Source organism: Hippoglossus hippoglossus, chromosome 3, assembly GCF_009819705.1.
Source record: "Hippoglossus hippoglossus isolate fHipHip1 chromosome 3, fHipHip1.pri, whole genome shotgun sequence".
Taxonomy (NCBI): Eukaryota; Metazoa; Chordata; class Actinopteri; order Pleuronectiformes; family Pleuronectidae; genus Hippoglossus; species Hippoglossus hippoglossus.
In genome coordinates, this window is record NC_047153.1 from 2,787,938 (window position 1) to 2,811,852 (window position 23,915).

General features: G+C 45.1%; 1 protein-coding gene across 3 annotated transcripts; it reads right to left on the bottom strand.

The window, feature by feature from the left end:
- Positions 1-1,534: 1,534 nt before the first annotated feature.
- Positions 1,535-23,015, bottom strand: pacsin3 (protein kinase C and casein kinase substrate in neurons 3). 3 transcript variants are annotated; one of them, XM_034569069.1, is made up of 11 exons: positions 22,634-23,015; positions 18,346-18,412; positions 10,687-10,781; positions 10,169-10,325; positions 9,834-10,069; positions 9,395-9,550; positions 8,903-9,078; positions 7,829-7,949; positions 4,451-4,593; positions 4,124-4,311; positions 1,535-1,960 (listed from the first exon to the last, which is right to left on the bottom strand). In XM_034569069.1, the coding sequence occupies exons 3-11, from the start codon at positions 10,738-10,740 to the stop codon at positions 1,845-1,847; spliced, it is 1,347 nt and encodes a 448-aa protein (XP_034424960.1). In that variant the 5' UTR covers positions 10,741-10,781; positions 18,346-18,412; positions 22,634-23,015; the 3' UTR covers positions 1,535-1,844. The 3 variants fall into 3 exon arrangements, with proteins under 3 accessions (XP_034424960.1, XP_034424971.1, XP_034424979.1); XM_034569080.1 differs by lacking the exon at positions 18,346-18,412 and having other exon boundaries at positions 22,634-23,012; XM_034569088.1 differs by lacking the exon at positions 1,535-1,960 and having other exon boundaries at positions 4,092-4,311; positions 22,634-23,014.
- Positions 23,016-23,915: the final 900 nt, after the last annotated feature.

Sequence of the window (23,915 nt, forward strand, 5' to 3'; positions counted from 1 at the left end):
GAAAGAAATTAGAAAGTCATTAGATCGACTGTAAAAAATCCTTTGATTTGAGATCAAACAGCTACGACGATAAGAAGTGATCAAAAAAAAAAGAGGAAAGAAAGTGAATTCAGTGTAACACCAGAATAATAATCTATAAATAACCAAAGCAAACTGTTATAACGGAGAAGGATCAGGTGCTGCCAGCACAACGACCAGGAAACAGGAGATCACTGGTTTCTACTGTTTCTACTGGGATCAGACCGGAAGTGACCAGCAGACGGCTGTAATTCCTCGGTCGGACAGCAGGGTGGCGCCGCACATTTCTTAGTCTCGTCGACTGAGGCACTGAGTCTTTTCTTTGTCGATTCAAGCCGCCACATCGCGGCCGCGCGGAGGAGACGAGGAAGAAGAGACGAGGGAGAAGTGACGAAGAAGAGGAGGCGATGAAAGTTCTTCTGTGTAGATCCTGGATCCAAGAAACTTTAAAGACAGATTTGAAAATCTACGGAAAATGTTTGTTTGTTTTTAACTTCGCAAAAAGTTTGTTTCACTTTTTCTTGACGAGTCGATTAACGCGGAAAATACCAAAGTTGGCATTAAACCATTGACTGTAAATAAAGATGGACGACATGGCGGCTCCCAAAAAGTAAAGCCAAAATGTCTCGATCGCCCCCTGGTGGCTGGTCGTAAACCAAGCCTCCTCCATGTTAGCAGATGGGACAAACTAAAAAAAATCAAAGTAGATGAATACATTTTTACTCAGATGTTTTGAGTCAGTTCAGACAAAGTGACACGACCCAAACCTGAATAATACTTCAGAACTTTTGTCTTACTTACTGGGTCAGGTGTCGACACCCCCAGTTCCAACCTGCAGTACAGATCAGTGTATTGAAAAGTACTACTGCTCAGTAGACGTGGTTATATACTGAAATATATAGCGTGAAGTACAGTGATCATGTTGATGGATTCATTCAGAACCTGTTGTCAGGACGACAGCAGGGACACAGACGCGTGTGCACCTGTAAGGAAGTGACAATGTTGCATGATGGGAACGGGAAACTATCGCGAGGTAACAAAAAATAAATCCTCAAAACGGATTCTGGCCGTGAGCCTTCCGGGGCGCCAACGTCACGATCGACAACTGGGGCTGACTCGTGATTGGTCAATTGTGTGTATCTTCATGTCACGTGACGAGCGTTAATATCCTGGTTGTTTTAGCTTCACGTCTGGAGAGCAGGAGGAAGTGGAGACGCGTCGGCCATCTTTATTTTCAGTCTGCACTGGAAACCATTAGCCTGGTTCTGGCTTTCAAATCAAGTTTAATCTTTATGTGTCAGTTTTTGTTCAGATTAAATAAACCAGAATTAATGTGTAACTTATTCTAAGCCTTTGAGAAGCTGGTGTTCAGGTTCGAATCCCTTTGGAAAGAATGAGGCTCAAAGTCTTTAGACTTGAACGAGTTGTGATTCAAGAAGAAAGTGAAGAAGTTGATTTCCTGAAGCCGTTTCTTTTGTGTTTGGTTTGACGTTGTGAAATATGTTTTTTTCTGACCGATTAATAAACGATGGCAGCGAGAAACCAGAACCCGTCAGATATCGATGAAATCCACGTTTCTCTCAAGTCCGTCGTCGGGTTCGTTGTTTCCGGAAATTTCTCTTTGACCAAAACTCTTCTTTCAAACGATGTCGTCGACGTCGAGAAACCGTCCGATCTTCCAAAAGCTCAAATAACAGAAAGTAAGTGTTTACAGTCAGTAACCACAGAGGGGGCGTGTCTACGTGTCAGCACTAACAGCTTCCCATTGGTCCTGGCATCTTGAGTGTAGTTGTACCATTGGCTGATAGGCGGGAGGGGGCGGGCCATCAGGACGCGGCGGCCTGGACGTAGTTGGCGGGGTAGAGGCCGACCCGGCCGCCGCTCAGCTGTCCCTTACACCAGCCCTGCTCGTCCTCCTCACCCAGCTTCAGCAGCTCCTCGCCTGGAACAGGAAGACAGTCAGTTTCCTGCCAGGGGTTTCAAAATAAAAGCATGGAAAAGGGTGCGAGGAATACATACATCTGTGCTGATAAAGGTGGAACTGGAACGAGATGCTTTTATTTAGATGGAGCTCATTTATTGTTTTATCAAATTTCTTCCATCGTTTTCTTGTTTCAAGTGATTAAAACACAGGAAACCCACAACAGCCATAACTTCCATTATTAACATTCAGTTCATCATCATTGAAAATTAGAACCAGTCAATCTGTGGCATTTCTACTCAAATAGTTTTATTAAGGTTACTGCCAAATAAATAATTCCGATCTTACCATCTACTTTAATGATTTTATAATGCTTTACTTTTTATTTCTGTATCTATGTTATTACTGTGTGATCGTCAAATTGCTTTTAAATTGTTGCTAACTTGTACAGCACCTTGTAACTGTGTGTGAAAGGTGCTAAAGGAATAGAGTTTATTAGCATTATGATTATTATTGTTATTATCATCACAGCTCTACAGCACTAATTGGTCTCATGTGTATTGAGGGTGAACGGACGCCCAACACCAAAGTTTAACCCTGGTTCCCCATCTGGTTAATCCTGGTTCAGGCTAAGCTGAGTTAAGCTTTTTCCAAACTGACGTCTCTCCCTATGTGGTCCCATCAGGTCCCTTCAGGTCCCATCAGGTCCCTTCAGGTCCCATCAGGTCCCATCAGGTCCCTTCAGGTACCATCAGGTCCCATCAGGTCTGCGTCCTTCTAACACCCCCCATGAAGGACGCCCGCCTGCAGAGGACCCACTGAACCTGGTCAGGGTTTAACCACCAAACAACGAGGTCAACGAGCGCAACTGTTCCCTCCTGCTGAAAACTGAGTCCTCACACACACAACGTATACAAGCCGGGGGGTTTTTCTTTTTGTCAATAAATACACAAAATAACACAAAGTCACTCAGTCGAGCTCAGACCTCCACAGTCTCACGCTCATAAAAATCAATTAGTAAAATGATGTCGGCCAATAAACAACACACTGCATCCAAACATGAGTTCATGATTTAATGAAGCTCAGTTTGTCCAACTTTAACAACAAAGCTGAAAATGATCCCTTCAAAATAAAAGCATAGACTCCCTGTTTGTCAGTTCAGAATTTTTAGTTCCCTTGGAGATGCTTTTATCTGAAATGATGTGAAGCTCCAGCAGCTTCACATCCGTCACTGCTGCACACGTCATGCACGGAGGTAAAATATTATATATATAATATTCTCATGTGGTCGGTGAATCTGCTGCAGAGAGGATTCAACTCAAGTCACAGAAATAAACCTGTTTAGATGAATGATTGAAACAGAATTCACAAGCTTCCAGAGAATAACATGCAGACTGGGTGTGAGTTTTACAGTGTAATGTGTATGATTAACAGTGTAATGTGTGTTTTACAGTGTAATGTGTATGATTAACAGTGTAATGTGTGTTTTACAGTGTAATGTGTGTTTTACAGGTGTGAGTGCTCACTGCAGACTCTTAATGATGTGTAATCATCAGAACTCATGAAACAATGAAATTGTGTTTGACGTGTGTGTGTGTGTGTGTGTGTGTGTGTGTGTGTGTGTGTGTGTGTGTGTGTGTGTGTGTGTGTGTGTGTGTGTGTGTGTGTAGACAAGGCATCACAGGTGACCCAAAAACAAAACACCCTTTCAGGCTCTGAAATATAAACTATTTTACTGTATTATATTATATATTTATTATTATTGTTTTACTTGTAATTTCTGTTATTTCATAAAATGTGCAAAGTGGCCGAGAAGCTGATTCATTTACATTCTGAGTAGTTGACGTCGTGTTGAAACTTAAACAAACGAGGCAAAGACACAATATGAAAACATTTAAAATAATACTAACAGACGTGGAAGGAGCCTTTGATCTCTGTGATCTCAGAGATGTGATGAGTTTCAACAGGAGATGCTACAGACGTATTGTTGCTGATACAAATCTACGCTACTCCCTGTTCTCTCTCATATTCCGACTAGAAGAACTCCATAATCGTACATTTTCATTTTTTGAAAGCACCTTGTAACTGTGGCTGAGAATCTCGACTTCTTTTTGCACATTTGATGAAACAACCCCCCCCCCCCCGTGATGCCTCCCATCTAGAAGCATTAGTAAGGGTTAATACCTGCTTTAAAGCTGAGCTCATCGGCCTCCTGGCCAATGTAATCATAGAGCGCTCGGACTCGCACCCCCTCTACCTGCTCCTCCTCCTCCTCCTCCTCCTCTTCGTCCTCGTCCTCCCCCACGCCGTTCACCGCCAGCGCCTTCTTGGGAATCTCCTCGTCCGACCAGTCGGATGAATATTCTTTCGTCCTGAGAAAGGAGAGAGCAGGAGGCGTCACAACGAGGCAGAGGATCAGACCCACACAGAAAGAAGTCAGGAAACGCTGTTTGTAACGTAGACAAAGCAAAACAACGCACACACACACAGACAGACACACACACGTCCTACCTGCTGGTGTCCAGTGTGATGGGACTCGGTGGGACGTCGTCTCTGCCTGAAGAGACGATGTTGGTGAGAGTGACCACGTTCTCCTCGGAGTGTCCTCCTCGCTCCTTCCTGCTGATGGAGCGACTCGCCTCCGGAGACCACTCCTGCACACGCACACGCACACACACACACACACACATTTTGATTTGAAGTGATAGATGTGTTCTTGTTCAGTTCAGAGGCTTCAGTGGAACCTGGTTTTCGTTCGTTCACTTTACGACTCGTCTGTACCTGAGCAGCGAACGTCGTCAAAGCAACTGAACGGTTATTTTCATGATATGTTAATGTGTAATTTTCATTGTTAAAATGTCAGGAATAAAAAAAAAATCCAAAATCTAAAAATATAGTGGTCAAGAACAAATCCAAAGTGAACAAGTTGGAAGAAGAAAGTTTTTTTGCTTTAAAAAAATGTATCAATGCGGCTCCATAACGGACTCAGGCGAAATCCCCTGTGCAGCATTATCCTATAAACGATCACTTGTGACAAATGCTCAGCAGTTAAATAAACCGGATTTAAAACTGCTGCGGCTTGAAAAAATCTAAAAGACACTAGAAGAAAATCTCATTTGTAATTTTGGCCCAAATATTTTTTCGCATAAAATCCTTGAAACTCCGACATGAGAAGATTTAACTGAGCGACATGAAGTTATTTAAAAACAACAGATGATTGATACGGATAAAGATGAGGTGCTCTTTTGTCTCAGTGTCTGGTTAACAAACACGGACATATAATAGATCAGCAATAGATCAGATCACACCCGGACCCCCCCCCAAACACACAAACACACACACACACACACACCAGCCATAATAACATGGTGCTGAGTGAAGTCGGAGGCTGTGGATACAGTTACTGGTATTTACAGTCTCAGTGGAGCAGAGAACAAACTCCACACTGTCAGTGCTGCAGGAGTGTGTGTGTGTGTGTGTGTGTGTGTGTGTGTGTGTGTGTGTGTGTGTGTGTGTGTGTGTGTGTGTGTCAACTCAATGTCCCTGCAGCTATAGAAGAAACACCACGTATGCACAAAGTGTACGTACGTATCAAAGACTAAGATGAAGGACTTCCTCCAGATGTGAGGACATTTTACTGCTCCTCCTTTTTCTGTTTTTATCTTCATGTTTTTTGCTGAGCTGTGGAGTCATGAATGAATAAAGTCCTCACCAGTATAGACAAACAAACCCGTGCAGGCCGGTACAATGGTTCTCTGTTTGTGTGTCTGCAGCGCAGTGGGAACGCCAGGAGCTTCCTCAGGGGACGGAGCAGATTCAGTTCTCTCTCCTCTTACGTTTCAGATTTAGAAAAATGAAGCGAAATAATGTTCCCTTCAACTTGACAGCAGAGATTCTCACTGTTTATACTGAAAAAAAACAAACATATACATATATATATATATAGACTCGTGGTACTTAGAGAATTAAAGGAAAATCTGTTTTACTGCATTAATAAGCACATTAACTTATTCAATACTTTTCTTTTTAGGGTAAGATTCACGTTTTTAACTGCTGAAAAGATTTTCATTGTTGGTAAACAATGAAAATAAAGAGCGATTCTATTCTATTCATTGCTTTTAAATGGGGCGTGCTCCGGGATTTCTGTTTCCACTTCCTTTAACATGGTGACAGACGCGTTCTTCTGGTTTACTGATCTTTCTTATTTTTACCATCCGCGTTGCAGCTGTAACAAAGAAAGTGTCGCTGTCGTGGGACAAATGAAGAATTATCTTGTGTTCACTTATCTTAAACAGTTTTATATCCTGCTCTGATGAAAACTAACCGGAGCCACTCAAAGCTTTTTTTCCATTTGTGAAACCCAGACTCCAGTTTCTTCTGATTTGATTCCGGAACACGAGACCGTACTCAGAAAAATCTGACAAAAAATATTTTCAGCTGCGTCGTTCAAACGCGACCAAAAACCATCTTCAGTAAAAGACTGTTCTCAGAACATGAGGCACCTGAACGCACCTGAACGCACCTTCAACCTGAAGTTTGTCTTATATCTGAAATCAGACCAGGTCCGATCCAGTTTCAGTGTTTCTGAGTGTAAAGTGTCAACTCCTTTGTATGATGTGAAATCTGAGGATCCAGATCTAGAAACAGTGCACACACAACACAACACAACACAATGATTCTCTCACTGTGAAGGGGGCGTGAAAATACCTGAATGTAACTGAGAACAAACACTTATATCATCTTCATCATCATCTTCATCCTCAGACAGGGAGTCACAAACCTCCAGGGAAATGAGAGACGTGAATCTGACGAACTGATTCCTCACTTTTCTATGGCCATGCAGCACTGCTCCTGACCACATGGTGGCACTAATGAGTAACTTCATTCATAAACTAAAACAAACACAGAACAAAAGAGAGTTGACAGTTTGGTAAATGTTCTCGTCGTCTCTCTTGCAGACGAGTGGGAAGATGAAATATGAAGCAACACAGCTGAGGAATAACCGGAGGAAAGTGTCATTTTCACACTTTTGTTTGTGTGTTTGTGTGTTTGTGATACAACTGTACAATCATATTTTAATTTGTCTATGTCTCAGGCAGATACACACAATAACAAACAAACACACACGAGCTTTAAACCCAATAAAGACTCGGTTGTCAGTTTTTTCATATCTGTTAATATTAGTTTGTCCTCACTGACCTCGACTGCTGCTTGAAAACTGTAGATTTCCATACACAACTAAATGAATGTGTGTGTGTGTGTGTGTGTGTGTGTGTGAATGTCTTTCTATAGTTATGAGGCCACTTTCGGTTAAATACCATCATTGTGAGGACATTTTGTCTGGTCCTCACAAATTCAATGGACTGTTCAATGTCCTCACAACTGTAGAGAGAGTGTGTCTGTGTGTGTTTCAGAGACACACACTGAATATTCAACAGGTTTCCAGTGAAAGCCTCGTTGTGTAACAGACCTCTGAGTGGGGTCAGGAATGTGTGACACACACACACACACACGCACGCACACGCACGCACACACACACACACACACTTTTTCAGTTCAGACTTGTAGATTTTCTGTGACTCCATTCATTCTTTTCTCCAAACACCTTGAAAACATGAGCCCTGAGGTAGTTGTTCTGTTCATATCTGTGTGTGTGTGTGTGTGTGTGTGTGTGTGTGTGTGTGTGTGTGTGTGTCTGTGAAACACAGGGAGGAGGAGAAACCAGGAACATCACAGTCCTGTCACGTCAAGCCCTGAACTCTCAGTGATGATTTCAATATTAGCTTTTATTTCATCATGTGTGAGACGACAGTGTGTGTGTGTGTGTGTGTGTGTGTGTGTGTGTGTGTGTGTGTGTGTGTGTGTGTGTGTCTGTGTGTGCGTCCACACCTCAAACTGAGGCCAGTTCATGCTCATGCCCGGTCCGTGTGTGTTCCTCCACCATCTGAGGTCCTCGGTGTCGTTGGCTCCTCGGATGGTTTGACCCAGGTCCTGGTAGAGAACCTTGAACCTGTCGGACACAGACGACTGTCAATCATCACGAGGAGACTTTAACTCTGTCAAAGGGAAACGACAGACGTCCTTTACGGTCCAAGACATTTAACAACGACCGGATCTGTTCTTTTGACCTGTAATCTTTTCTATTATTGTTATTTTCTATAAGATAAGATAAGTGTGTATGTATAATTTCAGCCGAACCAATTTATCGGTTTGCTGATAACAATTGACCGATATGCACATGCACGGACATTTACAGCATCTCAATGAAAGCCTGACAATGAGAGAATCGTATTGAGGGACTCGTGTCGACATTTGAAGGAGTCACACGAAGCCGAAGATGTTGGTCACTGCTCCTGGTGAACGTAATGAGAGACTCCAGAAACTAAAGTCTCTGAGCTCAGTCTGAGTCTGGACATCAGGTCTCTGCAGGACGTCAGGTCTCTGCAGAACACAGGTCTCTGCAGGACGTCAGGTCTCTGCAGGACAACAAGTCTCTGGAGGACGTCAGGTCTCTGCAGGACATCAGGTGGTCTCTCATTTCTCCGGCTGCACCAGAAACCTGAACTTGGCTTTAATCGCATCTTTTAAATTCCCACGTTAACGTCTCGCGTCAGGTTCGTCTCCACAGAGTTAAAATCCAAAAGGTGGAATCGTTCAATATTTGGACTTTTTGGACTTCTCCCAATCAGGGTTACCATGGTAACAGGGACTTGTTTAAACAGAACGAGGAGGTCAGTAGTTAATGGACAACACAAGTTTCCCATTAACTCCTGTGTACACACACACGTTCACAAACCAGGACACGTCTGCATGCCGTCGATCTGAGTCACGGCTCAGCAATCGTGTGTGTGTGTGTGTGTGTGTGTGTGTGTGTGTGTGTGTGTGTGTGTGTGTGTGTGTGTGTGTGTGTGTGTGTGTGTGTGTGTGTGTGTGTGTGTGTGTGTGTGTGTGTGTGTGTCGTACCCCTCTCTGGAGGACAGGTCCAGGTGAGTGTGGGTGTCCAGCAGGACGTCTTTAAAGAAACGCAGCCTCCTGCGCTCGGCCTCCTGGGTGAGGTCGAACACCTGCTCCATGTCCTCCATGTATCGAGGGTTACAGCGGTTCAGCTCCTCCAGGGCCTTCTGGTAGCGCTCCTTCACCTGGCGTGCACACACACACACACACACACACACACACACACACACACACACACACACACACACAAAGAAGTCACACACAGGCGTGTTTGGTCAAACTAGAATCACAAAGATGAAGAGGACCCAGGATTTTCCACGTTTTGTGTTTTTTTTTCTGCTGTTGGGTTTGTGCGGAACAGAGAATAGAGGAGACAAGCCTGGTCATGTTACACACACACACACAGACAGACAGACACACACAGAAACAAGTAGGTTTTCCTGGACTCACTGACACACCCAGAGTGGTACTTGAAGGAGCTCTGTGTGTGTGTGTTTGTACTTTCTCGGCCTCCTGGTTGCAGCGCTCCACCCGGGTCGTGTATTTGCGGACTTCCTCCTGAGACTTGGTCGGGTCGGCCTTGGCGTGTGTTTCCCTGGTCGACGCCGTCCACTCCTCCTTCCTGGCCTGATGGTAGCTCTTCTTACTGGAGTCCACCTTAACACACACACACACACACACACACACACACACACACACACACACACACACACACACACACACACACACACACACTATTGTTAGACTAGATGTCGTCAGATCAAATATTACAAACATGATGAATGACTCCTCACACTTAACAACACGTCATTGTTGGTATTTTCCTTTATCGTCATTTTTGACCCAAATTTTGGACTCTGTCTTCAGCGAACCAGTTACAGACACTGGCCATGTGTTGAATGTAGACCCCCCCCTCCCGACCCCCCCCCTAAGCGCTCACCTCTTTCAGTTTGCGGACCCAGGGCTTCTGGGCTTTGCGGAAGCCATCGTCTGCGTCTTTTGTTTCCCTGAAGCCTCCCATCATCTGCTTGTGGAAGGCGTCCTTCTGCCAGTCGCGCACCTTCTCGCTGTCCTCGGCCGCCAGCCGCTGCCGCAGGTCCAGGTGCAGCTCGCTGAGCCGATCGGCCGCCTGCATGAAGGCGTGCCACGCCTTCTCCAGCGTGCCATACTGAGGCCCTGAGGAGGTAGGGGGGGGAAGTGGACGATATTCCATCACCTCAGTGAGCCTCAAAAACCTGAATTACAATCTGTTCAATGACTTTTTCTTCAACCGACCTTTCTCCACGACGCCCCTCCACCTCTTGGCCCAGTCGCTCAGCTGCAGAGCGTAACTCTTCTCGATCTTCGCTCTCTCCTGGAAGCAGCTGACCAGCTCGTTACACAGCCGGTGGCCGTCGTCGATTCTCTTCACCGTCCTCTTGTAGTTCCCCGGCTGCAGAGACACACACACAGACACAAATAAGAGACGAGGCTGAACCGCAGCGAGGCTTTTAGTGGCGTTAAGTAGATGATGCAGGGAAATAGAGACGAAGTGAAGGGAGCGACCGAGGACAGACAGAAGAAGGAGCAGGTACAGGTATGTAGTTTTTCCAGATATTGGCGTGCGAGTCCTGGCAGCTCATTACGTCTGAACACAGCCGATCATCGTGGATCCTCATTTGACTGCAGAGCGGCTCGGTGAGCTTCTGTCACATTCATTTACTTCAGGTTTCATTTCCGTAATGTGTCTGAACTGGTTAAATCAATCTAGCATGTGTTGTGTGTGTGTGTGTTGTTGTGTGTGTGTACTCTACCTCCCAGAAGCTGTCAGAGCTCCCCAGGTCGCTGAGGTCTCCGTTGGAAGACATGTCGGCCTTGCAGCACGGAATGATGGCGGCTACAGAAACGACTGGACGAGAGAGGGAGGGAGAGGGAGGGGGAGGGGGAGAGGGAGGGAGAGGGAGGGGGGGGGGAGAGAGAGAGAGAGAGAGAGAGAGAGAAAATAATAAGTGAGACGTCCATTACTCTGGGTAATTTGCAGGTGTTAAGCTACAAAACTTCAAGGATATTTCCGCCAGAGTTCTCCAACACAATTTGGTTCTAATCATAACTGAAATGGACAAAGTGTCAGTTTCTCAGTCAGAAAATAATCTTCAATGTGATTTGATCCAAAGCTCCAGAACAGATAATACCTGCTAAAGTCACAAATACAAACTTTTCATGGTAAGATGATGATGTCTCCCTTTTAAAAACCACAGTATCGAATAGAAAGACACACACAAAAAAAGAATCCAATCTAAATATGCTTATGAGAAATGAACCTGAAATAGAAATAAGTGCCTTGTACGTGAAGGGGTCAGAGGGTTTTTAGGATTTCTCTGGTATTTGTACGTGTCCTCCGATCGTCCAGCCTCAGCTCTACAGTTTTTCGGCTTCAGACAAACTGCAGCTCCACGTCAGCGACGCACAAACCTACACAGTCTCTCTCCTGCCCACAGAGCTGCTCTCTCCAGGTCGCTGCCCGGTTCTCCTTCTGCACACAACTGGACTGTGTGCGTCCGACAAACAAACACAGTGTCAGACGCATCCGCTGCGTTACTGAGGCAGGAATCTGTGTCAACGAGCCCCGGACACACACAATGGGTCTCATTCATCAGAGAAGGCGACGCACAAAACATTCGGATCAAGGGTTTCTGATCAGTTTGGTTTTAATTAGTTGTTTGATGATATAAAAACGGGCTGAGACGTCATGATTGACAGCTGAGACCGACTCCTGACTGATCACGTTTGTGTTTGGGGCGGAACATCGATACCGCGGCTCCACTGCACCGACTCTGACTCCAAATACACAAGATGGCTGCATTTGTTTCTGGGATCGTTTGGCTTCACGAGACACGTCGTCCATCTTTATTTACCTGTTGGTCAGTGGAATAATGTTCATACTAATTTAAAGAAAACAGGGATCTACTTATTCAATGGCTCGTGTGCAAACCTTCTTTACTCTATATATTCTGTATAAATTATTTCTATTCTATATTTCCTTGCATTTATATTGCATGTAGCATTTATCTTATCCTACGTGCAAAGAAATCTGTCCATCAAAACGGACAATAATCAACAAGAGGCTGAAGTTATTAATGCAAAGTATAAAATGTCTCCACATAAAACACGAATAAAACTGCAGCTCATCACCAACATGACGTGACTCTGCAGATGAACCCGTCGACAGTTCACCGTGACCCCGACTTGCGTACATCCACTTCCTCCGTGTGATCCTCCCACTGGACAAAACCCTGTTTCAAGGCCGAACAACTTCCTGTGTCAGACACAACAACCCGAGAGGAAAACACGCTTCAGTCCCGAGCGAGTGAAGGTCACCGTCTGCACCGTCCGGCTGCTGCACGCCGAGCGGCCAACAGCCTGCTCCCGTCAGAAGGAGAGTCAGCGCCTCAACTCGCTGAGAATCAGAAAAGCTCGTACCTCCACCCAGGCTGCACCAAGTCACACACAAGCCATTTTAGGACATGACGACAAAACATAAAGGTGGCGTCTCTCTGGGGGACGACAGCACCCCTCCCTTCACTGCTCCTTCAGAGGCTCCACCCCCCCCCCCCCCCCCCCCCCCCCCACATTGATGCACGTTGCCAAGGTAACCTCTGATCTCAGCAAGTGGGAATTAGCCACCACAAACATTTGAATTAGCTGTTGACAAAATACAACCTTTATCTTTACACAAACTACACGTTCAACAACCGGAAATCAGCCGCAACAGTCAGACACTGGAGTACGTGACTGCTGCACCCCCCCGCTGCGAGGCCGCTGCAGCTCGGAGGGCGTTATGTGCCAGAGTGAGGTCGGAACATCACATCCTTCCACCAGGTTTCATTTTAATCCACTCAGTTGTTCGCGTGTAATCTTGTTTACAAACCAACCGACAGACAAACGGACAGAAGAGGACGTACCTCCGCCCAGGTGTTGTTGAAGAAACAGACAAAAACTCCTTGATCCGCCTCCTTTAATCAAATCCACCCCCAAAAGTGAATGGTTTCTTCCTTTGCCCGTAACCTTGCATCTATCTTAAAGTTTCAATAAAATCGGTTTGTTAGTTCCTGCGTAATCCTGCAAACAGTCAAACAAACAGCAATGAAAACACAACCTCCTTGGCTGAGGTAACATGCACTTCAGCCCTGAACATGCGTTTTGTTCCGTTTAAAAAAAAGGGACACAGCTTCATAGATGTTTTACAAAATCGCCTTGGACCTGAACGAACGTCACGTTAAAGCTGCTTTCAGACATGCACCGAACTCCGGAGATCCTCCAGAGTTTCTCCACAGGGGCTGCACGTGTGAACCCGGCGTTGTGCATGTGAGGGAGGAGAAACTGCAGAGAAGGTCCGGACCCAATTCTCCGCAGATCCTCTGGAGGTCATGTCTGAAAACAGCTTTAGTCTCCGTCAAAAAGTCAAAGACACAACTTTGTACGTGCACAGTCGTCCCACACACGATGGAATAAAAGGCAAACATTGAAACCATCGCTGAGGGTTCAGGGCTTGACGTGACAGGACTGTTTGAGGATCCTGGTTTTTCCTCCTCCCTGTGTTTCACAATCTTCTCTCTCACTGTAAATAACAAGTCGTCTCCCAGAATAACAGCAGCTGATCTATGCACTGGGACCAGACCGAGGCTGAATTAAAGGCAGCGCACAACAGTAGCCTTGGTGAACTCTGCAGGGAACAATGTGGGAGCGAGTGAGTCTAAATAAACTCTGCAATGACAGAGCAGCCGGCGACGGGAGGGAGGAGAACGTGCACTTAGATCAGGTTTAATGTGTGTGTAGGTGTGTCAGTGTGTGTGTGGGTGGGTGAGTTTCGCAGGTGACGTTCGACAACACAACCGCACAACATCACTATTCTCTCAGACGTGGCAGAGAATCCCCGTCAGACAGCTGAGCTCTAGTTTTACCCCCCCCCCCCCCCCGCTGTAGAGACAGAAGGATGGCCGTGTGTGTGTGTGTGTGTGTGTGTGTCACAGGTAAGTGGTAAGCAGAAGCATCTGGCACCAGCATGCTGGAACATGAGCGAGTATGAGAAAACTGACTTCTCCATGGGTCGCTAATTACTGCTCCTATATCCTAAAGGAGTGTTTGGGAGTGTTTGTGTGTGTGTGTGTGTGTGTGTGTGTGTGTGTGTGTGTGTGTGTGTGTGTGTGTGTGTGTGTGTGTGTGTGTGTGTGTGTGTGTGTGTGTGTGTGTGTGTGTGTGTGTGTGTGTGTGTATCTGGGTGTGGCTCACTGAAAGCATGTTGGCTTGGCAGCTCAACCCTCTGTAGCTGCAGTGAACCTGCTGGAGGTGTGCATGCGAGTGAACCGACGAGCCGAGGTTCACCACAACACGTTCCCCCACAAAGACGCACGTGAAGCAAATATTGTGCCAAGTTCCGAAACCGAAACAAAGGCTTTGAACGGTTGAAACTCTACAAATAATAACGAATAAAAAGGGGGTTTTGCTTGATTGGAGCTAAACTTTGAAACCTTGCATAAAATGTGAATATGGGAAGGAAATAAGAGAAGCTTCAAAACTGAAAACCGATTGATGTGTTGTCATTTGGAGTCTGCGCAGTAGAGAGACTGAGCCACGTTATCGAGGTCCGGCTGCACTCGACCGACCGGGAGTGGATATCATCCAAAAACTGATGAAAAGCAAACTTATCAGAAACACTTCAACAAACCACAGTGAGACAAGAAGTAACTCAAATGACAGAGACTGTCTTTATTTGACTTTCTGATCTTTCACTTGTTTTTTGAGACACGCTGCAGCTCTGATGTGCTGAGAGTGAAACAACCTCGGCTCTAAATCAACTTTGTTAACCCAGAGATAACATCGAGCTGCTGCTGAACAAGTTCTCCAGATTATCAGCAACTCCACACACGCACACACACGCACACGCACACGCCCTGTACACTGAGCTAATGCCTTCAGGAATGTATTTTAAACCGTCTGCATGTACAACAAATAGAAGGAAACATGGTTTTACTGCAGAGGCCTTTACAACACGCACAGTAGAAGGTTGTGTTTTTTATTATTGATTATATTTTTTAAAAACGTGTCCCATAATCTTTACAGCCAAACCCAAAGTAAACTTCAAGTCCTGCACGTGTCCAATAACTTGTTGAGGTGTAAAGTGAGCGCAGGTCGGGGGGGGGGGGGGGGGGGGGGGGGGTGAGGACATGTGACAGGGTGCTACAGCACGGTACAAAATGAACATCGCAGAAACCCGATAGTTTGTGAATGCGCGCATTAGGGAAAGTATTAATCAAATTAATGGACATGAGAAAGATTATTTCAGTTTCAATACATCTTCATCTTATTTTAACTATTTTATACCTTTTTGAGTTGATCTGTTTGTAGGCGAGTTGTTCATGTATTTAAACAAAAGTAACATGTTATAAACTTTTTCCCGTATTTCTCAATGTTTACTTTACATGGGTCCAATCACTGGTTATGAACTAGGGTTCAGTCCCCCCTGAGTGCGCGCACACACACACACACACACACACACACACACACACACACACACACACACACACACACACACACACACACACACACACACACACACACACACACACACACACACACACACACACACACACACACACACACACACACACACACACACAATTATGAAACAATGAACCGCTGGGATCAATTTTGCAAAATGCCACACACTGCTTATACTTCTTATATTTGAAAAAAAAACAAAAAAACATCCAAACTGATACAGAACCACTAGGACGTCACTCAGTCTGATCTTCTTCATCCAGATCGATACATGATTCCCTGGGAAACTGGAAACCAACCTGTCCTTCAACGTTAAAGAAAGTGGTGGAATTTAACGAGTTCTCTCTTCTCATCCTTCCACCGAACTAAATTCACAAAGTTCCACTGTTTTGTGTCGTCCTGCTGACAAACTAACAAACGGACAGTGGTGAAAACATAATCTCTTTTCATTTAGTCCCTGAACCACGTGAAAGTATTGAGAAGCGAAAGGCTGCTGCTCGATCCAGAACAGGCCACAGAACAGTGAGGCCACGGAAGATGAGGAGGTGAGAGGAGGTGAGAGGAGGTGAGAGGAGGGGAAGTGCAGGAGAACACAGAGGAGAGGAAGAGCTTTGACAGCACGACACAAACAAGAGGCTTCTGATGCCGTTTCCACAACAACAGAGAACTCAGCCGAGGCCGGTTTGTCGAAGCTCAAACGTAAACACGGACACCAGCAGGATAAATAAATCTAACTCCCGTCAAAAGGCTTCAATTATCTCACCGTTTGTTTGCAACAGGTTTGCAGTTTGTTCTTTTCCAGGACTGATCAGCTGCAAAATAATAAAAACTTATCTGATCAGTATTTTTCCTCCTCACGGCTCCAAATCTCCCCAGTTTCACATTTAGTGATTTATTGAATCAACAGCTGTTTCTGAATAAATTGAAAACGGCTGCAGGCGTCAGGTTTCCGCCGACTGAGCAGTTCTCCTGCCATGACTCTGGGTCTATAAGTACAGCTGCTATTCTGCATTAAACAGCAACTAAGAGTTATTGTTATTATTGATTAACCTGCAGATCAAGTTCTCAACATCACATTAGAGGAACAGGAACCGGTTCAATAGTTGATCGATCAATCCACTGATCAGTTCACATCTAAGAGGCAAGTCACAAAGTCTCAAGAGGCAAATATCAAAACGTATCAGCAGGTAATTAAATACTTGTTTGTTGAAAATTCTTTATGTTTTATGTCATAATAAGTTGGAAATTTGAGTCTCTGGTTTGATAAAAGATTAGAAGTCACTATTTAACGATTAAGAAAATAACCGGTAGAACAATAATCAATCTGCCTTCATTCATTCGTCTATTTAATATTAACGCTGCAATTCCTTCTTTTATCTCTAACACAACCTGACGTCTCTGCTCGCAAACACAAAAACAATCAACAGACAACACAGAGGAAGAGGAGGGTGAATGTGGGAGGAAGGGTGAGACAGAGGGAGAGTCTGGTTTAGAGAGAAGTGGGTCAGGCCAGCGAGGGTGAGGAGGAGGAGGAGGGGGGGGGGGGACAGAGCAGCTGAGGGAGGGATGAGGAGAGAGAGAGAGAGAGAGGCCGGTCCAGACCTCATAAGCTGCACTGGAAAACTCACGCTCATTAATCTGATTAATGTACAGTTTCCCAGCAGCTCGCTGCTCTTACACGTACGTCGGGCATGTGGCGAACTGCACGAGAATTAGTCCTTAAGCTGCCGCGCGCCGCCTGCATTCCAGCCCGGCTTCAGTGTGTCGGTACGAAGCAACGCCTGCAGCCTCCGAGCATCGAACCAGTAACTCTGAGATACTGATGTGCTCCAGCTGCAGCTACTGGGCCAACGTGTGGCTGCAGACAACCAGCTGTGTCTCTCTGGAAGTGACACGCTCACTTTATGAACACGGGTCTTAAGACGGATGTTGAGCGAGGGAGAATTTAAATGCAGGGAGGAGAACGCCAACACACAGCCAGCAGCGCCATGGCAACGTGCTTTCAGAGTAGAGTTAAACTCGGTGTGTTCTCAGGCTGCAACACAACCACACAACAGCAAATGCACAATAATCAGGGTAAATTAAATAGATTCTTTTGCATTTCAGATGTTTCGATGGGCGGCGGGTTCAGTTCATCGCTTACACTTTAGACTTTAGAGCTGCAACGATTGGCCGATTGGCCGATTAGCAGATCAACAGGAAGCTAATTGGAAACTTTGAGGTTATAGAAATCATCGCTTCAGTCGTGCTTCTCGAACGTGAAGACATGTTCCTGAAATGTTCTGCAGGTTCTGTGTGGGACGTCCCAGTTGTTGTGAACGAGTCTGAGTGATCTCCTGCTGCCATCGGATTTATTACACTTTGTCACATCTTTCTATTACTTTAAATCATTTGAACTCACGAGTTAAGGCACTTGATCGCACTTCATGAGAATTGGACCCGTCTTTAAACCTGCTGCTCTTTTGTGTTCTCTTCTGACGTTTGTCCTGAAAAACACTATTTCAGTTCCACGATATGTTTTACAGATTTGACCGGAAAGACAAAAACAACCGTGTGAATCTCAGCTTGTTAAAGTGTGTTGAGCTTTAATCAGACGACAGGAGAACAATGCGCAAAGTTATGAACAGTTTGATTTAAGGGTGGGACAAAATATCGATACTGGAAAATGTAGTATAGTATATCTGTATATAGTTTGGACTTTTACCAGTTTATGGTTATTTTACATTGGAATGATGTCACAATCCTGCACTTCACCTCTTTAGGAGCATTTTGTATTTTTCTCCAGTCAGACACATATCATGATGTATCATCCAACCACAGGCCACGCATCACACATCGTAAGTTACCCTGCAAACCCAACATGCAACAGAAACACAAAGCACACCTTGCCCCGGACCAAAAACAGCAGAACTTACCTTATGAGAGACAAAAACAGAGACGGACAGACGTCCAAGCAGAAGACAGCCTTTTGTCTCCGCGGGCCTGAGAGACGGGAAGGGACAGAGGCAGAGAGGAAGATCCCTCAGCAGCAGACACAGCAGCAGCAGCAGCAAGGAGAAGAGCACAGAGAGGTTCGTTAGACAGCGGAGCGGCCAGCGACATGCGGTTAGATCCCCGCAGCCCCGAGCTGCAGGTTATAAGGCTCCTCGCTGCCTGGAGGTGGCACATTCTGGGAGCGGCGGTGAAATGCCACACATGGGGCCGTTAGCGAGCGGCTAATGAAACAGCCGGAGACCCGCGGGGGGGGGGTCAGAGCGGTTCACTCACACCTCTAAATTTACCTGCGTGGACGATGAGCTGAGACCAGAGTGTCAGGTTTTAAAAAGACCAAACAACAAACGACCAATTTACCTAAATTCACTTGTTGGTCAAACACATGATTTCACATTTCTGAGAATGTGTCTCTCCCCCTGCAGAGGCCGATCAGTGGACTCACACCAATCATCAATCCCAGTGAACCAGAGTCTGACCCATATGGATTACTGGGGGTAGATACCAATATGTCAGCTGATATATCTTTATATTACAAAGAGAAAATTTCATTCTGAAGATGTCGTCATCAACATCGTAATCTAATTGATACTTTAACCACATATGTTATTATAAATAACTGTGACTAACAGACAAGTATACAAAACTTGAATTAAGAAATTAAACCAGTATAAAGATAAATGTTTTCATATCAGCAAACTGTGACAGGGACATGTCAGCGAAGGGCTCACAGCAGAACTACAGCAGAGAGGCGGAGCTGTGCGGAGCAGAAAGGGACAAGTCAGCCTTGTTCCCACACTCTCAGCTGTTCCCTCATTTCCAACCAGAACCACATCACTGAGGCCACGTTGGGCCGGGACCCCCCCCCCCGGCTCCGCAGCAGCGTGCAGGACTCGACCAGTTTGACTCGACCTGCTGATCACTGCAGGTCCTAAAAGACGAAGTGAACCCAGAAGCCGCTTCTCCTGCTGTTTGCTCTCGATTCCAGTTTGACAACTTGTTTTGTTTGGAGAACGTTTCACAGGAAACGGCCAAAGTTCCTGAAGAGCAGGAGTCTACAACAAACTACTGTATTGATTAATGGTAATAATAATAATAATGATTTAAACATTTGATGGTGGCAGCTTCTTAAATGTGACGACTAAATGTTTTTCCTTAAAGTTGAAGGACACTGAACATCTGGACGGTTGCTGAGACCAAAACAAAAAGTAATTGAAGTATGTGACGGACATTTTAATTCATTAATTAATTGATAGCTACCAGAAAATATAAATACAACTGAAACTGCCTCTCCTGCACCATTTCTCTTAATGCTAATTTAAATATCAATTTATATGTTTCTTTTTTTATTCTAGTTTCTTTATGTTTTGTTTTTTTCTTAAAATATTTTAAATACACTCGTTTCACTGAGTTGATTTCAACCTCAAATCAAAAGGTATTAATCTTTGAAGTTAACAAATCTCTTCCTTCTCAACATCTTTCAGGTTATTGTATTTCAATGTAACTGTAAAATGCATCAATCTTTTCTAACCAATTGTAAATAACGGGTTAAATAATTTAATATCATTAAGTATGAAATAGTGTTAAACGTGTCCTTCAGTCCGAGTCAGCTGGGTTTTATTTGAAGATGTGTTCAAAAGATAAAGTAAATAAAACAGAGTCGGTTAAAACCGGCTCTGCACAGAAAGTTTCCTTCTTTGCGTCGTGGAGGAATAATCATCACGTCCCAGAAGCAGCTCTTCACATTCAGACATCTGGTGTGAAGTCAGTGTTCAGGAGAACAGGAGCAGGAACGTGGACCGGACGGAAACAGAGAGAGAGAGTTAACGCTCGGCAATGACATATTTCATCTTTCCATGAAATTCCACTCGCTCGGCAGGATTCGAAGCCCTGAAGGACGGGGGGGGGGGGAGTTCCGCCTCCACAGTGGATCCTACTACAATACTGCTGCTTGTCAGGGACTCCCTCAACCCCCCCAAACCCCCCCCAGCCACAGGAGGACTTCTATTAAACAACAGACCACAGACTGTTAGAAATAATTTAGTCAGTGGAAGCCAGAAAACAACATGTCCCGGATGATTATTCAGCTTTTTCAACATGCGGCAGATTCACAAATAACATTTTCTCTCAAGTTCGAGAGAAAAAAAAAACGACGGCTTCAAAGCAGCAAATGTTTTCTGGCTCAAACCGTCGTGAAAATATGTGACTGTAATTGTGAAAAACAAAAAAGAAAAACATGACAAAAATAACGGTAAATTAGAGCTGAGGGGGAAAAAACATTTTTTACGACTTCAAACATTAAATTTGAGTTATATTTTCAGTCGACTCTGCAGAATCTTTAGAGCTTGTGTGATAACTTCTACCGTTTCATATTCGATTGTTTATTTTCCACACTCGTTATGGAAAAGGTGTTCGTAACTTTGGCAGCAATTGTCGTTCTTGCCACAGACGCCTGCAGGGAACGAGACCAAACTGACAAATATAATTAGTGATTTCCAAATAAAAGCTACGGTTGGTAATCCTGGAAGAGTTAAGAGCAGGCTACAATATTCAAATACTTCAAAGCCACGCCTCCAATTTTCCCGTGATTCGCTCGCTAACCTCTGAAGATCGTCTCGGCGTATATTTAGGTCTGTCGAGTACAAACAAGAACTCAGACTGTGTCAATGCTATTTCAGGACTTCTGTGAGTTTGTGACCGATGTTTGTCTTCTGCCCCCTACTGGCCAAGAACGACTCGATGCAGCTTTAAATTTTGAGATTAAACTGTTGAAGTGACAGAGCAGAACGACTGTGAAGTTTTACTCAATTCTCTCATATTCAAGTCCATTTTCAGAGCATTCTGGTAAATTTCACTACAAAACGTGCAGATTTTCACGCAGCACGTTGATGTTAGCGCAGATATTAGCGGGTTTAACCGTCGCAGCCTTGATTGTAAACATTCACCACGAGTTAAAGTGATGAAGGTGACACCAAAACGAATATTTAAAGTTTTACATAACACTAAAGTTATTAAAGTGTTTTAGAGCGAGTTAAAACTTGTGTTTGAACCCCGGGTCGGAGTCAGTCAATCTTTATTCTGTGTGAATTCTTTGTGAAACCAGATCCAGAAAAACCCAGATCAGATGTAGGCCTGTTCCACTGGTTTCTCCTCATGTGGACACAAACCAACTTTACGTAGACTTGTCCGATCTGGATTGGATTAACCAGGAGGGTGTAAAGACAGCTTTAACAGTGTCGGATGTGCAAAACGTGTATTTTGTCCGATCAGTGCTTCTCCCCACGTCCAGATCAAAACCCTCTACGCTTAAATTTGCCAAATCTTGAACAGATTAACAAGGATCGAGTAAAACACGGGTTCAGATTCGTAAAAACCTTTATTCTCTGCTCAACCTCAGTAGATTCCGTGTTTCCCTTCATGTCAACCACACGGCACAAGGCCCCGGTGAACAATCACTATATTTAGACTTCTGTCAAATCTGGAATAGATTAACAGAGAAGTTGCATAAACACAGTTTCACCTTTATTCGATATTCAAAACCACAATAAATTGAGGTTTCTCCCTCATGTGGACAAAACACCATCAAACTGAGAGTTGAGGATTAACCAGGAGTCAAGAGTTTAAAGACGGTTTAGATTTGTTTATTCAGAAAGTGGACCGAGATAAAACCCAACTACACTTAGATCTGGATTAACAGAGAGGGTGTGAACATCGTGAAGACCGAACTGGACCAGGTCTAGATCTAAAACTGCATCAATCTACATTCCTGATGTAAACCTGAACGTAATAAGACTTGATCCGGATCTGCTCTAGATAAGATAAACGAGGGTAAAACACTGAAATCCACTTTTATTTCCTAGTGACACATAAAAACAAATATTTAGTTTTTGAGTTTTAAAAACAGAGTTAAGGTTTAAAACTCAAGAGTCGGATTCTCACTGACTCTGCGGGTCCCTGGTGGGAAGAAGTAACTGTAACGCGGTGTGTAACTGTAACGCGGTGTGTAACTGTAACGGGGGTCACTCAGGTTTCCCCCTCGCGTTTCCTCTGAGCCACACGAGCAGATATTTAAAATAGTAACGACGAGACGCTCCATGACAACACAAGCGTGGCACAGCGGGGGGGGGGGACTGTAACGCTGAGGGTAACTGTAACGCGGGATTACGCACAGGTGGCCGCAGCGTGCGTTGATGAACAGGTGAGGTCACTCACCTGGTTCACTCCGAGCAGGAGGGCGGACTGGGAACTTCTCTCCTCCTCCTCCTCCTCCTCTTCTTCCTCCTCTGACTTTCAGCTGAGTAACTTCGGTTCTTTTTCAAATAAAAAAAATATTCCCCCTTCGTTTAATCCTCCACACGCAGCGACATGTTTCCACTTCTCTCCGCGGACGCACGTCGCTCCTCCTCGGCCATGAAACCAGGAGAAGTCGACCTCCTGCTCCGGCGGCTGTTTCCTGCTCCGCCCGGTTCGAACAGGAAGTTTCCTCCGAGGAAAGATGGAGGAAATAAAACGGAGAAACGAGTGTTTTCGTGTTGTTTCTGCGGAGGATCGGGTTCTCCCTCCTGCTCCTCTGCGGCCGTCTGTGGTAATGATGCGTTCACTGTCCACCACAATCTCCATTCATCCTATTACACAGCTTAACCCTTCACTGTCCGTGATGCGTTCACTGCCCGCCGTGGTGCCTTCACTGTTCACGGTGGTGCGTTCACTGTCCACCACAATCTCCATTCATCCTATTACACAGCTTAACCCTTCTCTGTCCCTGGTGGTGCGTTCACTGTCCGTGATGCGTTCACTGCCCGCCGTGATGCCTTCACTGTTCCCTGTGGTGCGTTCACTGTCCAACACAATCTCCATTCATTACATTACATTTCCTTTTAGCAGACGCTTTTATCCAAAGCGACTCACAATAAGTGCATCAACCATGAGGAACAAACCAGACAAGAATCAAGAAAGTACAAGTTCTTCAAGAAAGCCAAACTACAAAGTGCTATAAGTAAGTGACGTTTAAGTGCTACTAAATTCTTAGTTTAAACTTTTATTCAAGGTATAGCTGGAAGAGGTGTGTTTTTAGCTCGCAGTGAGGGAGCAACAAGCCGATTGGCCGAAGCAGAGCGGAGTGAACGGGCTGGGGTGTAACGTTTGACCATGTCCTAGATGTAGACTGGACCCGATCCGTTCACAGCACGGTACGCATGTACTGGTGTTTTGAAACGGATGCGGGCAGCTACTGGTAACCAGTGAAGGGAGCGGAGGAGTGGAGTAGTGGGAGTGAATTTAGGTTAAAAACCAGTCGAGCTGCTGCTTTCTGAATGAGCTGCAGAGGTCGGAGGGCAGCAGCAGGTAGACCTGCCAGGAGGGAGGTGCAGTAGTCTAGGTGTGAGGTGACCAGAGCCTGGACCAGAACCTGGACTAGAACCTGGGCCTGGACCAGGACCTGGACCAGAACCTGGACCAGAGCCTGGACCAGAGCCTGCGCCGCCTTCTGAGTGAG